The sequence below is a fragment of the Hemiscyllium ocellatum genome, chromosome 25 (assembly GCF_020745735.1).
Source record: "Hemiscyllium ocellatum isolate sHemOce1 chromosome 25, sHemOce1.pat.X.cur, whole genome shotgun sequence".
NCBI classification, from domain to species: Eukaryota; Metazoa; Chordata; class Chondrichthyes; order Orectolobiformes; family Hemiscylliidae; genus Hemiscyllium; species Hemiscyllium ocellatum.
Window position 1 is genome coordinate 23,145,536 of NC_083425.1, and position 15,453 is coordinate 23,160,988.

Genomic DNA, 15,453 nt, shown 5'->3' on the forward strand with positions numbered 1-15,453 from the left:
GCCAGCATTTGAATCATATCCCTCTAAACCCTTCCTATTCACATATCCATCCAAATGCCTTTTAAATGTTGCAACTGTACCAGCCTCCATCACTTCCTCTGGCAGCTCATTCCATACACGCACCACCCACTGTGTGAAAAAGTTGCCCCTTGGGTCTCTTTTAAATCTTGTCCTCCTCACCTTAAATCTATGCCCTCTAGTTTTGGACTAGCCTACCTAAGGAGAAAGATTTTGGCTATGCATGCTATTCATGCCCTTATGATTTTAAAAACCTCTATAAGATCTATATAACATCTACAATCCTCAACCTCCAACACTACAGGGAAAATAGCACCTGCCTATCCAGCCTCTCCATATAGCTCAAACTCTCCAACCCGGGCAACATGCTTGTAAATCTTTTTGAATCCTTTCAAATTGAACAACATCTTTCCTATAGCAGGGGGATCAGAATTGAACACAGTATTCCAAAAGTGGCCTCACTAATGTCCTGTACAGCCGCAACATGGCCCCCCAACTCGTATAGTCAATGCACTGACCAATAAAGGCAAGTGTGCCAAACATCATCTTCACCATGCTGTCTACCTGTAACTACACTTACAAGGAACAAAGAACTTTCATCCCTAGGTCTCCTTGTCTGGCAACACTCCCCACAGCTCTGTATACAGGTGTCCTTCCGATATCTAAAAATCGAGTGTTCCTATGAAACTGTTCGAAAGTCAAAATGATGTAAAACAAAGAAGCAATTACCAATAACTTAAATGGGAAAAATGTTTGAGCGTTCCCAAACCCAAAGAATAATCTATCAAATCATACCAAATAACACATAAAACCTAAACTAGCACTAACTTATAGTTAAGACCATTTGAGGGTGGGATTGTGGGAGGTACAAGATACCTTCGGACACATCTTGCTAATGGATGCACAAAATAAATTGAGATAAAGCATAGATGCTCAGAGACACAGTTCAAAGCTATGGCGGCTTGATGCTGAGATGCCTGAGTGTAGTTCCCAGTGAAGGCGCCTGGCGGCGCCATTCTCGCTGCACATGCTTTTTCGTAAAAGCGAAAATCCTCTTTCGTTTAGCGAAAACAGGTACTAAAGCGAATTGGCGTAAAGCGAACATTCGAAAAGCAGGGGATACCCGTAAGTATTAATTGAATAAGTCCTGTTCTTTTGTTTAGATTTGTTCAGTGCTGGAGTTGATTTCCTCACTTTCTTGGAGCAGTAAGTTTTTATAAGTTTTGTATTGTTTTTGAAACTTTATAAAGAGTCTTAGCCAGGAAAATCATAGCCAGCCAACCGGATTTTGAGCTCCTGTCACTACAACAGAATAAAGAGACAAGGAACTGCAGATCGATGAACTAATAGCTTCCCTCTTTGTACTGAGGTGCTTCACTCATTCTCAGTAACCTCCTGTTCAAGTCAAGGTGATATCTGTGATTAACTTGGAGACATAAGCACATCCAATGATGTAACCCTGCTCAGCATTGATAACTTAGTGCTGCTCTAATGAAGTACTGTGCAAAGCCACTGCAGTAATCCATCAATGCCATAATAATACTTTTATAGAAAGGTCTCCCTTTTATTTCAAAAGCATATATTTTGAATCAGAGAAAAGTCTTAAAAAGGTAGGATGTTAGATCAGGAAAGATTATGGGGAGACTGGTTGGAGGGGTATAAAGTGATGAAGGTAAAGCGGTGCAGTATACAGAAACTGACTGCTCACTGAGAATGAGTGAACAAGTATGTAAATTTAGATATGAGGTTTAGGATGAAAGGCAAAACAACTTTCTGAACCAAGGACTTTGAATGTGCACAATGCACAGCCAGAATTAATGACTGGAGCAGGTACCACATCAACTTAGTTTGTTGAATGAAAAAAAGAGGAAGATTAGTACTGCTGCTTGTGTAGAGATGAGACACTAGGACTGAGTGGTTTGTCTCCATGTTATCATTTCTAAATGGTTCCACATGGTACTATACCAGAAATTAGCTGACCAGCATCTGAAGAGAAGCCATCACTCTCTGTGGACATCCATTCCTTTTCAGTCACTAATGCCTGAGCTTCCTGTTTCTGCTTCTTATTGGTGGCTTTCTGCACTTTGACTCCAACAGCCCGTCTCTTTGGTTGAATTCCGGGTTTCTTTTTCATGTCGGAGTTAGTCTTCTGAGCTGCTTTACTTTTTGAAAAAGGAACTTTACTAGTCGATAAACCATCTTCTTCGCCTGATTCTATTTTTGAGGCTGTGATTTAAAATAAAGTTGGCATCTTTAATTAGCAGGTCAATATTATGTTTGAAAGCTTGCATTCACTTAGACTTTCTCTCTTACAAGACTCACATTTAGTTAGACTTTTGTGTAAACGTTTCCATTATAACTTCTTACATGCTAATCGATGAAGGACACTACCTAGTTAATCCTGTCACACTGATGGTAGTGTCTCTCATGAGTCATGCCTTGGTATTTTTGTATATCTCACTCTATCCTGTCACCACTGCATGGACACTCCTTTGTTCCAAACTGCTCTACTGCTTAATTTGTTTGCAAAGCTTTCTATACTACTGTAACAGAAAATCAAAGTATTACAAATCAAATTAATGGCTCAAAGTATGATTGTTAAAGTGACAATTAAAATGTATTTGCTTGCTCTGATTCAGTTACCCCACCCTCAAACCAGAGGACTGCTTATTCCCCAAAGTGTGAAACATCACAGGAAATTAATAAAACTGAATAACTTACAAGTGTACACCTTAAGGCAATGATACCTGGTAATCAATGAGCTTACGCCAGAAATATGTAACAGGAAGAATTCTTGTATCAATCGCTAACTCCCCATTGAGTAAATTTCACAGTCAGGAGAAAAAGTTACAAATGGCTACCAATATGCTGAGGACAGTCTTAATGGACTGACAATAGAACATCCAAGCCTCAGAGAAAGAAGGTCACATACTTGAGAGCTCAGTTGCCCCTGTTGGGACCATAAGCAGCTCTGAGGAGTCACTCCGTGATATTGAGACTTACCAGTGAGTCTGGGAGGGTTGGCGGAGACTGAAGTGGAGGAGGGGAGCATCAGGTCCTGGAGGCCAAGGGAGTTGGCATAAAGGGTTGGAGGGATAGTAACATTTTAAAGGAGTATTCTGCCCCCAATGGATACAGGACATCTCCCAAAGGAGGCAACTCACTTCATTCATGTATTTAGCTTACGGTTGAGGAAACATGTCCCTGCTTCCTTTGTTCCACCTTTCTCATCTGCATAGACTACTGTGACGGAGGCAGATAGAGAACTTTAACTGGCTATTTATTGGTGACTGATGCTTTAATCACCTACCCTCAGATTTGATGTGGGTGGTAGTTTGAGGAATAACTGAGGGGTGGTCAGGAGGTGGGGGAGCCAACTCTTCAATTTTACTTGCCCACCCCTCATTCCTGACCTGGAAATATGCTGGAGGGCTGGTGGGGAAACTCTCCTATGTTTCCAAAGAGCAATTACAGAGAGCCTAAGTTCTTTAGCATCTATAACAAATGGATTGTGTGCATAGGTGACCTAGATATAAAATTAAGCTCCTGCCATCTGTACGTGTGCTCCAGAATGAGTGCTTCAAAGTCATACAATGATTGCTGCATGTGAATATGGGACAAGACCCATATAAATAATGATCAAAATAATTTCCATGTACCAATAAAGACACAACATTGGCCAATGACCAGTTATTTGTTGCATTTGATTGAAGGTCAGCCTCTTAGGTATTAATACCTATGTAGAACAATGGAGGTTGGAAGGAAAAAGGATGTTTATTCCAATAAGCTTACATTAATTTTTAAAAAGTATGCTGAAAAGGAGAAGAATGAATGCTTTCTTATTCTTTTCTTTCATTTCCATACAAATGTTATTCATTTCTCCCATCCCAACAAAAGATTACATTCATAATTATTTCCTTGCCTGTGCTCTGAGATCCTGACTGACCTGCTGTGTATTTCTATCATTTTTACAATCTGTCTCAGGTTTTCAACATTTTTCATATCATGAAGTGAGTGAATGTGGTTTTTCTGACTCATGGAAACCTTTGCTTTTCTGAACCTAATTCCAGATCTTCTAACAGTGCACTTACCCTTTTCAGAAGTTGCTGTACTATGCTTGGCTCTCTCTTGGCTGTGTGGGATTGAGGCGGTCTTTGCTTTTCCCAGTTGTTTCTGAATCTTGCCAGGCAGGGCTGTTGTTTTCCCCCTAAAATGGCTGGTGTTGGCTGATTTCAGAATGGCTGTTGTGTGTGATTTATTTGCAGCTTTACCCAATACCTTTTGCTTTGGCCTTGAGCTGTACTTTCCCAACTTAGATGTGAGGTTGGTCTGAGGAGTGTCCTTTTTCGCTTTTGGTTTCATCTGAAAGAAATCCACGATACATGTGAGGTTAATGCCATCATTTGCTCAGATTGGTGCTTATTGCCAGCGTTTAATTATTACAACACTAAATTCTATCTCATACCAATATTCCAAGTCATCAACAGTGACTCTGAAAGCTAATTAGTTCTTTCTCAAAACTGTAGTGTAAACAGTTTGAAAACAGTTAAAGTTATACTTCCTTTCTGATCTGCCTGAAGGATGCTATCAAATGAATTGCCACTGTACTGTTCATCACTTATATATTTTCTGATGGACCTGATCCCCATGGGGAATCTGAAATATTTCCTGAAGGAAACACAGGTGGTTTGAAATGTAGAACATAGAATGAGAATGGTCTTTGTATTTCCTTCATCCATCTGCACTCATAAAAGAGGAACACGATGCAGGAACAAGAATTCACAAGAGGAGGTCATGGGTGACAATGTCCTCCACAAACCAAAATATTCTTAGACCACTGCTTCCCAAGCCTTTTCACACTGCAACCCCATTTTGCAACTTGAAACTTGTCATGGTGAGTGGAGGAGGAGGAGGAGATACCCAATGAGAGTCGGGAGAGAGAGGCCTCAGGCATTTCTGTCATGGACCCCACAATGCCTCCTGGAGCTTGGACCCCACTTTGGGAAGTCCCGATCAAGGCAATAAAAAAAAACTGTCTGCTTGCCCCTCTGAGCCAATCACATCGATGGGTGGAAAGTGGGGGCGGGGAAGGAGGTGGGCTGAGAGACGGGACGGGACGGGACAGGTGGGGCTAGAGATAGAAACTGTTTTGATCATGAGGTGCCTGTTTTGATCATGGTTGGGACAGGCTTGAGGGACTTATTGTTTTTTTTCCTGCACACCAGCATCAAATGTTCTCAATAACTTTCTTATATACGTGAGATGGAAGTCAAAAGCTTTACAAACATAGGAATTTGAAACTGAAGTAACTTTCTGAAATCATTTTGTGATTTTTGTTTGGTTGCTATATTTGCTGATGACACAAAAATGGGTGGAAAAGTAAATTGTGCAGAAGATATAAAGAAGTTGCAAATGGATATAGATATGATAGGTGAGTGAACAAAGGTCCTTCCTGCTTTCTCCATATTCTTCAAGGACGTTGTCTGTTTTCAGTTGCCTAGACCTTAGGTATGCTTCCTTTTTTATTGATTAAGCTGATAATTTCCCCTATTATCCAAAGTTCCTAAATCCTGTCATTCCTGTCCTTCATTTTCACAGGAATATGCCTCTCCTTCACTCTAATCAACTGATCTTTAAAAAACTTCCACATGTCAGATGTGGATTTACCCTCAAACAGCTGTTCCAATCCACAGTCTCCAATTCTTGCCTAATTAAGTTTAGCTGAACTAGGTCCAGTATGGCTACTTCCTTTGTTGGACTACCTACACACTGTTTCAAAAAATCTTTCTGGACACACCTAATAAATCGTTCACCATTCAACCTCCTGGCATTAAAGGACTCCCAATCAATATGAGGGAAGTTAAAATCTCCCACCACAACAACTATTTTATTTTCACATCTTTCCAGAATCTGATTATATATTTCTTCCTCGATCTCCTGCTGGCAGCTGGGAGGTCTGCAGTATAATCCCAGTATTGTGACTGTATCCTTCCCATGCCTGAGCTCTATGCATAATGCCTCACTGCAAGATCCCTCCAGTGTGTCTTCCATCAACACAATTGTGATACCGTCCCTAACCAGTATTGCAACTCCCCCACCTTTTTTGCTTCCTCTTCTGTCTCATCTAAAGCATCAATATCCTGGAACGTTAACCTGCCAATCCTGTCCCCTTTTCAACCATCTCTCTGTGATAGCAACAACATCTTAATTGCATGCATTATTCCAGCTCTAAGTTCATCCGTCTTACATATTATATTTCTTGCACTGAAACAAATACAGCCCAAGCCTTCAGTTCCAGCCTCTCCCTGACTGATCTTCCTCTTAGTTATACTTGCCTTACTCTCAAGCCCTTCCCCAGTCTCTATACTTATTGACCTGCTGCCCCAGTGCCCCCCTTCACACCTCCATCATAATAGCTAAAACCCTCCCAAGTGGCACTATCAAACCTCCCTGCCAGGAGATTGGTTTTACTTCAGTGCCATATGACAGATTTGATTGTCAGACACAAATTTGAAGATTGATGTAATGGGTATGGCATAGCCTAGGCATCTTTTGATGACTCATTATTGTGCATTCCTGAATGAACAACGAGAAATGATTACTTTTTTTTCTTCTCAGTGTAGTCTTTCAAATTTCCAAAGGACTTTTTCAGAGAGACCTAGAGACAGAAATGAAAACAGCTCTGTCCTTGTCCTTCACCTCGTTTGTGTACCTGATGCATTCACACTGGCTATACTATGCTGTTACCACAACAACTTTTGTTCTTTGCATTAAATGCAGCTATAGAATATCCCTGAGCCCTGTCAGACTCAGCGTGCCTTCCAGAGCTCAGAATGGTAAATGACGTCTTTAAAGCTGAAGGTTTATTAATGAATTTAAAAAATGAAAACAAAGTACTGAATCAAACCGTGTTAGGAAATTTAGTGTACAATGTTTGAAAAATCTCAGACTCAGTATTGTAATCAGAATATAGAAAGGAGATTGAGGGCTTGGTGTCATGGTGCAACAACCTTTCTCTCAATGTCGGCAAAACAAAGGAGCTGATCATTTACTTCAGAAAGAAAGGAGGAAAACGTACCCTCATCTACATCAACAGAGTGGAAGTTGAGAGGGTTGAGAGAGTCAAGTTGCTCAGAGTGATGATAACAGACTAGCTGTCCTGGACTTGCCATGTAAATGCGATGATTAAGAAGGCACAACAACTCTTCTTCCTCAGGCAGCATAGGAAATTCGGTATGTCCATAAGGACCCTCACCAACTTTTACAGATGCACCACAGAAATCATACTGTCTGGGTGCATAACGGCCTGATACGGCTCTGCCCAGACCATAAGAAACTACAGAAGGTTATGTGCACAGTGCAGACCAGCATGGAAGTCAACCTGCCATCCACAGACTCCACTTACACATCTTGTTGTCATGGAAGCACTGCCAATATCATCAAAGATTCTTCCCACCCCAGTAATGCTCTCCTTTTTCGTCAGGTAGAAGATACAGCAGCTTGAACATACACACCAACAGGTTCAAGAACAGCTTCTTCCCTGCCATTATTAGACTGATGAATGGACTCTCTAACTTCAAATAGTGTTGATCTTGTTAATGTTGATCTTGCTTTGCGCACCTCCTGCACAGTGTAACCTATATGCTTCACTCTGTCTAAGCACCCTATATGATCTGTATGTCCTTGCTTACTATGATCTGCCTGTACTGCTCACAAACAAAGCTTTTCACTGTACTTAGGTGCACGTGAGTATAATAAATCAAATCAAATTCTTCCTAGAATCTAGCAGATCTTGCTGTCACCGTAAAATATTTTTTCCTCTAATATCTAACGAAATCCTGTGAATGGATCAACTTGTAAAAGAACCAAAGTCATTTTGTGCCCTCAGGTGCTTTACTTTTGATGCTGCATCACTGTTGTAACATAGGAGTCAGCAGGTGTGTTGTTCACTGTCCAGTATTTTGCCCATGTGACTACATATACAATACACACTGAACAAAGAACATTGGTAAACATTACGGTTGTGCAGTCGACATGGCTGGTGAGGGCTGCTTTTCACTTCTTGTTAAGAAGCATGTTCTTTCCAGTAGGAGTCATGGATTCATAATTCTGAGTGAATTCACTGGCTGATTTCTCTCTCCCTAAATGAGGACGTTGAACTTGATGAAGTTACCTGTATCCTCAGCCATAAGCTGAGGCCAGGAGCAAGTGGGAAAAGAAGTTGGAGGAATATTGCTTAGCAACGTGGTTCAGCTCCATACATGACCTTTCCTTTATTAACTTAGCCATCAAAAGAAAACAGTTCAAACATTAGACACATTTCTTTGTTACACAATCAAGAACGATTTACTGACCTCTGACCCAGTCTTATTTCCACTGTACTCCTGTTCCTTACTTTCCCTCCCAGGAAGTTTGCATTTCTTCTTCTTGGGCTCCCCTTCATTCCTCAGTTCCTCACAGAGGAGGCTCAGGCCTGTCCTTATGGATCTAGAAATAAACAAAAGAAAAGGCTGCCTTCAATACTCTGCATTATCTAAGGTGATTACTGTAACAAACACATCCTGACAGGGCAACTTGGTCTTGCTGAGCAAGCCCCAGTTTAAAGTGATAATCTCTGAATCACTAATTAAACTAGATTAACACTGGACCATTCACCGCTGCTTTCGAGCATTTCAATAAATAGGTTTCTACTCTGAGTCACTTAGCATTAAGTTTCTAATTGACCACTGGCACATTAACTCTGAGGAATTTTCCACTTTCAGAGAATTAGGTGCATTTTCCTTTCATTTCTTTCTCCCCTCTCTCGCACCCCCCGCCCCACTTCGCAAAAGTACATTGATGGATATTAAAAGACAATGAGAAAAATGTGCAGAACAGATGGTAGCAACTCCACTTTCCATACATTTCAAATCCCCTTCCACCCCTCCCCTCCCCTAACACTGGAGGTACTGATTCAATTCAAGGTCAGATGAATTGTGATGACCAAAAAATGCTCTCTAAGCATTTGCACTCACCTCTGCTCTCAAGTTAGTTCATGCACCGGGCACTATTAAATTACCATCCTGATGCATGTGTTGCAGTTTTCTTTGAAGCAGAAAATGACAGTGGGTCAGGGGAAATAACTAGGGTGACTTACACTAACATTTTTTACTGTAAAATCCTTGTACGTTGTAGTTTCAGGGAATAAATGATTTTAATCTGACATTCGGATGTGGTGCAGTCAGGAAAGTCAAAGCTGACCTGTTTATTCATCCTCTGTAACGGTTTCCTCATATTGACAGCCTGTGAAGGATCCTCAGCGTTGCTGGTGGAATCTGAGATGTGCTGCTTTGCAGTGAAACCATAGCTGCATGATCTCATCTGGATTCGATCAGAACAATCTCATATAGGATAGCAGCCAACACACAAAAAAAAATTCACTTTTTTTTCAAGATTTGGGTAGGTAAGGTCATGGAATTGAAACGTGACCTCTTGTTATTTTGATGTTCCGTTTCAACTTTCCATCTGTTTGCTATTTGGCTCATAATTTTGTTAAAACTTCTGTTCAATCGCATCTGCCTTTTGAGCGCTTTCGTAGCAAGGTTAATACACAGATTGGAAATGTCAGTGATCGCACAGGAGTAGGAAAACAGTAAAGCAAACCTCAATCATTGGGTAATGGAGAGGGAGAGGCTTTTCTGCTGGTTCTTTGGTCTGTGGGCATTTCCCCTAGCTCCACAACACCCGAATACTACTGCTGAGAGTAAAACTAGCTGAGCAGTGAATACCATGCGCTAAAGCCTAGAGCACACCCATATATTAAATCTCCTATCTATAGGCTCTTGTTCTACACCTACAGCCTGAAGAAATAGAACATCCTCTTAGACTCCATAAATGTACATGAAATGGCTTAATTCAAAGAGAATCATACAACAGTCTAATTCAGCTAATAGTGGCAGCACAAGGAGCTCCTATTTAGGTGACTGTGTATAGAAGTAGCTCCTCTTTTCAAAATACATAACTTAATGTTTTCAGTAGCAAGTTCAAATAACCAAATCATCACTTATCAAAACTCTTATTACACGCATTTTGTGCTGTTACATTGCTATGTTAATTTTCTAATGATGCATGTGTTTAGGATATGAGACACGGAAACAGGCCATTCAGCCTAGCCAGTTCATGTCAGAGTTTATGCTCTACTCAGACGTCCTCCTAACTTGGGAGAAAGTGAGGACTGCAGATGCTGGAGATCAGAGCTTAAATATGTGTTGCTGGAAAAGCGCAGCAGGTCAGGCAGCATCAAAGGAACAGGAGGATCGACGTTTCGGGCATAAGCCCTTCTTCAGGGCTTCTCCTCCTAACTTGCTTCATCTGAATCTAACATCATAATGATATTTCCCACTCCCAGATATACTTATTACTCTTGATTGCTTCTAAAACATTTGCTTCAGTCCCTCCCTGTAGTAACAAGTTCAATATTCTCACCACTCTTCAGGTAAAAACATTTCTTTTTCTTGGTGGAGATCTAATGTGATGGTATCTAGTTCTGTCTGTCCCTATGAATGTAAACATTCTAACTATTTCCACATTCTGAAAATGTTTCATAACTTTGATGAACCTATAAGGTCACCTGTTTGCTTTTTGTTTTGAAATAAGAGACACAGCCTCCTTATTCTTTCCAATACATATATCCACATGCCTTTCTGGTACAGCTACACAACCGTTTATCGGAAATTCCGAAATCGGAAATGCTCCAAAATCCGAAGCTTTTATTGTAAAGTTTTTTTCTGTATAACAAGGCTGTGTGGAACACGAACAGGTGACCCAACCCAACACCCACTCGACCCACATCGCTCAGATGTGATGTGGCGGCATGGCCCAGCACTGACAGGCGTCAATTGTGTCTCAGCACTCGTATTTAGTCACATGTGTGTCTGCTGTTCAGCAAGATTTTATTATTTTACTGTGAAAATGTCATTTATTCTGAAATCTGAAAAATTCTGAAATCCCAGAAACAACTGGCCCCAAGGATTTTGGATAAAAGACTGTGTACCTGTATTATCTTTGCAAACCTTCTGTCCATCTTATACTTTTGTTTCTTTTTAAAATACAGCAACTACGACTGCAGAGTGGTCTAGTCAAGGTTCCATAAAGGTTTATCAATACAGAATTTCTTTTCAATTCCACCCCTCTAGAATGAAATCCTCATGTATGGCCTTCTTATTCTGTGGTGATTGGAGTCTTTGTGCTCTGAGATTCCCAGCTAGACTTCAATAGTGTTTGCAGTGTAATTCAAATCAAAGTTAGGCTGACTGAATCAGATCACCCTAAGCATGGAGTCTGTAAAAATTCAGATACCAACTGAACTTTGAATTTTTTTTTGTAAAGTTAATATTTCCATTGCTAAGAAACAACAATTTAATTTGTTGCTGTTTAGAAACAAAGTTGAATTAGTTTCTTTGATGTTGGATAATGGAACTATACACTTCGTTTTCAATAACTAGATGACAATTTAGAACTGTCAGCTTAACTTGGGTTGCCAATCCCATAAATTGGAACCACCACAGTGACATATTTGTGGGAATAATTCTGTACCGACATTTGAGGTTTTGGCCAAATATATAACGGGCAAATCAGAATCAGCTCACCCCTTCAGTCAAGTGAAGCCGTCTTCTAAGTGGCAGATTTTTGAAGCACAGGACTTTGGTGTTCATTATGATATGACGTGGACGGATTGATTATATTACACAGAACAGTTAGAAAACAGTACGGTTCATTATTTTAGACTCTCAATTGTGTTGCCAAAGAAACTCCTTGATTGTAGGTTCAATTTTCTGAGCCCTTCTTTCAATCAACATCACCTACAACTCTTTAGGGCAAATTATTGCTTAATTGAATCCCAATTGGACCAACAAAAGAGAAACTGTGTCCATAATTTCAACTTTTATTTATTTAATTTAGTGCATGAGCAGCTTGTAATCGGATTCTGAATGAAATGGGTCATGATCCTGGGTTCAAATTGCACAGTCAGCATTGGTTCTCTTAGCAAATCTCACATGACTGCTCTTACACTGACCTTAAGGCCTGTTGCCCTTTCCTGACCTTATAGCCAAGTGGCACCAATGTCCTCAATTGTTCATGCATGAGAGGGAAGGAGAACACTGTTCAATGACAGGAGCACTAATAGAATTTAGCAGAATAAACTTTACGTGGTTTGTATAACAAAAGCAGAAAGTTGAAGGCCTAGAAACTGCAGTGCAACCTTTGTATCTTGTCAAGTTCTATTTAATCAGAATCAAGCTTTTAGCTTAAGAACAGTCTCTCTAAAAGTCTCACTTGTTGATAATAAATATGTCTAAATAGGCACATTGCTAAGTGTATAAATTTGACTCTTCTCAAAAAGACAATAAGTTATGCTGGAGAATAAAACCTAATGTATTTCCAATATGTGTGTGTATTTGCAAATGCGATGAGAAATCTATGATGAACATCATTATATTGAATGTTTGATCTGCACCGTGAGTAATGAGATGTTGAGTTGACCTAATTAGATGGATAGTTAAGTGAGGCATGCAGTAGTGAGAATGGGGACCACTTATCAGTTGATTAAGCATTTTATGGACTTAAGAAAATATTACTCAGAAATGAAAAGCTGCATTCTATGCTTAACTGGAGCAGGTCTCCCAGAAATGGTTTGGATAAAAATCCTAGTGGACTTGAATGTGGATTTATCTAGCCAAATCTACAACTCATGCATAGATTACAGTGAATGCGATTCAGCTTTTCTGACAGTTTCCATCAAATTGCATTGTACACTTAATATAATGGCGTAAATCTGGCAAAACTACCCTGAGATTTGTTTATATACAATTGAATAACATCACTCTTTTAAAGATGCTTAATTCTGGGACAAGCAGACACTGTTCCAACAGCTCAACTTCCTGATCTGCCATTGTTAACTGAATGTAAAGTTATTGCTTACATTGGACTATTTGCCACAAAGTTTTATTCGGGGAATTGGTATTTTAGAAATTTCAATTTTCTGCATTCCAGAAATTAAAATGGCATAATTATTTTAATAATTCTGCCTTTTTAAACCTTGTTTGAAAATTTGAAGAAATGACAACTCAGCCAAGAATAAGAATGCTCCTTTCAGATAACTGACATGTCAATAACATGTGTTCAATTTACTATGCAACTACAGTGTGATACAGTTCAACCATTCACATTGCCTTTGACTTCTGCAGTGTGTACTCCAAATGAGCTTAACTTTCAGCATTTGGCATTGCACTTCATACTTTGGATTACATAATGCAAAGCTGTGCCAACAGTTGAATAGAGATGTTATCACTGTGTCACTACCAACTGAAATCAGATAGTTAAATGCTTAAGATTTTGGGCCCTAGCTTCATATCAGCTGATGCCAGCATCAGGCAACAGCTGATCATAATTAATGTGCAGAATATTAAAACAAATGTTTAGAGATTATAATTGGATCAAGAAGAGAGAAGTGAGGTAAATATATTCATAAAAATGGAAGGCAAGACAGGCTCAATCAACTTCTATTCTGAAGAAGCATCACTGGACCCGAAACATTAACTTTGATTTTTCCTCACAGATGCTGCCAGACCTGATGAGATCTTCCAGCAACTTCTGTTTTTGTCACTTCTCAGTGTAATCTTGCAGAACATATGCACACTGACATTCCTTCCTTTTCATTACAATAGTTCCCAGCTTATGTGCCTATTCTGAAAGGTCACCTGTTGGAATGTGACTACTTTAAACAATATGCTGTATGGTTGATGTTACAGTGCACTAGGACCCGAATTCAGTAACAAGCAAGGTAGTCCATAATCAGTGACAGCTCCCAAGCCAACACGCCTTGCATTAAGGCACCAATCAATCACAGCCAGCTATACAGGGTAAAGCGTGTCATTTGTAAAGCCTGATATCAGATTCCTGAAGCAATTGTCCTACTTTGAACTCAGTTACGGCAGGAGGCTCTCAGGAGGACTGAAAGTGCTTTACAGATACCCTCATATCAGCAATGAAGGAATCAGACTTCCCTACCAACCCATGGGAAATGTGGTCTTGTGATTGACCAAAATGGAGATGGCTCATCTGGGAACGTCCTATACACATTGACAGACTCCATCAGAAATTGTGGAGAGGTGAAGCCAAGGTGCTGGAGGGAGTGCACAAGCTTCCAAACAGCCCATGCACCCAACCCTTTGAGCAAAATGTGATCACTTTTGCAGACTGTGCATTTTACTAATCAGCCAATTCAAAATCCACTGAATCAGAGTGAAAGCAAGTCATCCTTAATTCTGAGGGACTGGCTATGAAAAAAAGAGTACTGGGACCCGTGACACTGATTAATATGTTGGTTCCAATTTAGCATCCCCACACAATGAATTTTTAACCTCAGTGCCACCACTTTAAGAGCTAAGTGGAGACCAGGCACACTTTTCCAGGAAGTAAAGGAGAGCCACTTTGAGCTACATTTGTAGACCCCCCTTGTGGGACATTGTTTTTGGTCGGAATATAGAGAATAGAAAATGGGAGAGAATAACATAACTTCCTTACCCTGCCAATGGGTGGATTAGTGTTTTACATTTACCCTCAACTCATCTCTAATATATAAATGTATACAATAGCCCATAAAAGCATATCATTCTGCTATAAAATGCATTTTATTAATGTGAATTCTCTATAACACAATTGACAAACTGGGGACACTGTTTCTAAAGGACGAACTTTTAAAGCATGTATTGGTTATAATGTGATTCCAGCCCCATTAGTTCGAACGGTGCTGCTCTTATGCGATTTTGTTATAACATGGGGTTGCACGAGAATGAACTATCGCGTTATAGCAGAACCGACTGTAAATTTTACTGTAATAATTTTAATTGTATGGTTATTATTTAGTATAGACAATGGGGAAATTGTCAGGGAATCAGTAAGAACTTTGTGTTGCCTCTCCTTTTGAAAGCTCAGCACATCAAGTGTCAAAGAGGCACTTAACTGGTCAGCAATCCTCAGCAGCACCAGAAAGGTGGCAATTGCCACTGGTAGTGCAGCCACCCAAAGCCCGGGCTTATTGAAAGGCCCATTGCCCTGCACCTTAATCAATCTGGTCCTTACATCAGGCACCTTAATCAAACTGGTCCTTACATCAGGTACTGAATATTTTTGAAGAAAGACACCGCAGGATGTTTGCAAGCAATCCTGACATACTGCCACACACCCGGTTTCTTACCAACAGTAGGCTAGTGATCATCTTCATTAGTTGCCTGCTTCTAGGCCTTAATGGATGGTGGGGGCTAGAAGGATGTCTCCAGTCTCCCTACACTGACTTACTCAGGGCAGAAGTGAGAAGGTGCTGCACTTCACTAGATTCATCGATCCTACCACCAAATTTTCCAAGGCAGAGACATTAAATTCAGCCCAATGTTT

At 40.2% G+C, this 15,453-nt stretch overlaps 1 protein-coding gene across 6 annotated transcripts in view; it reads right to left on the reverse strand.

The window, feature by feature from the left end:
* bahcc1b (BAH domain and coiled-coil containing 1b) overlaps positions 1 to 15,453 on the reverse strand; it is a 242,676-nt gene that overhangs the window by 64,609 nt on the left and 162,614 nt on the right. For 5 of the 6 annotated variants that reach the window (XM_060844917.1, XM_060844921.1, XM_060844920.1 and 2 more), the window contains 3 exons: positions 8,373 to 8,505; positions 4,110 to 4,380; positions 1,984 to 2,244 (listed from right to left, as the gene is read on the reverse strand). In XM_060844917.1, the coding sequence (XP_060700900.1) occupies positions 1,984 to 2,244; positions 4,110 to 4,380; positions 8,373 to 8,505 (665 nt within the window). The remainder of the gene's footprint in view (positions 1 to 1,983; positions 2,245 to 4,109; positions 4,381 to 8,372; positions 8,506 to 15,453) is intronic. The other variant, XM_060844919.1, reaches the window with a different exon arrangement.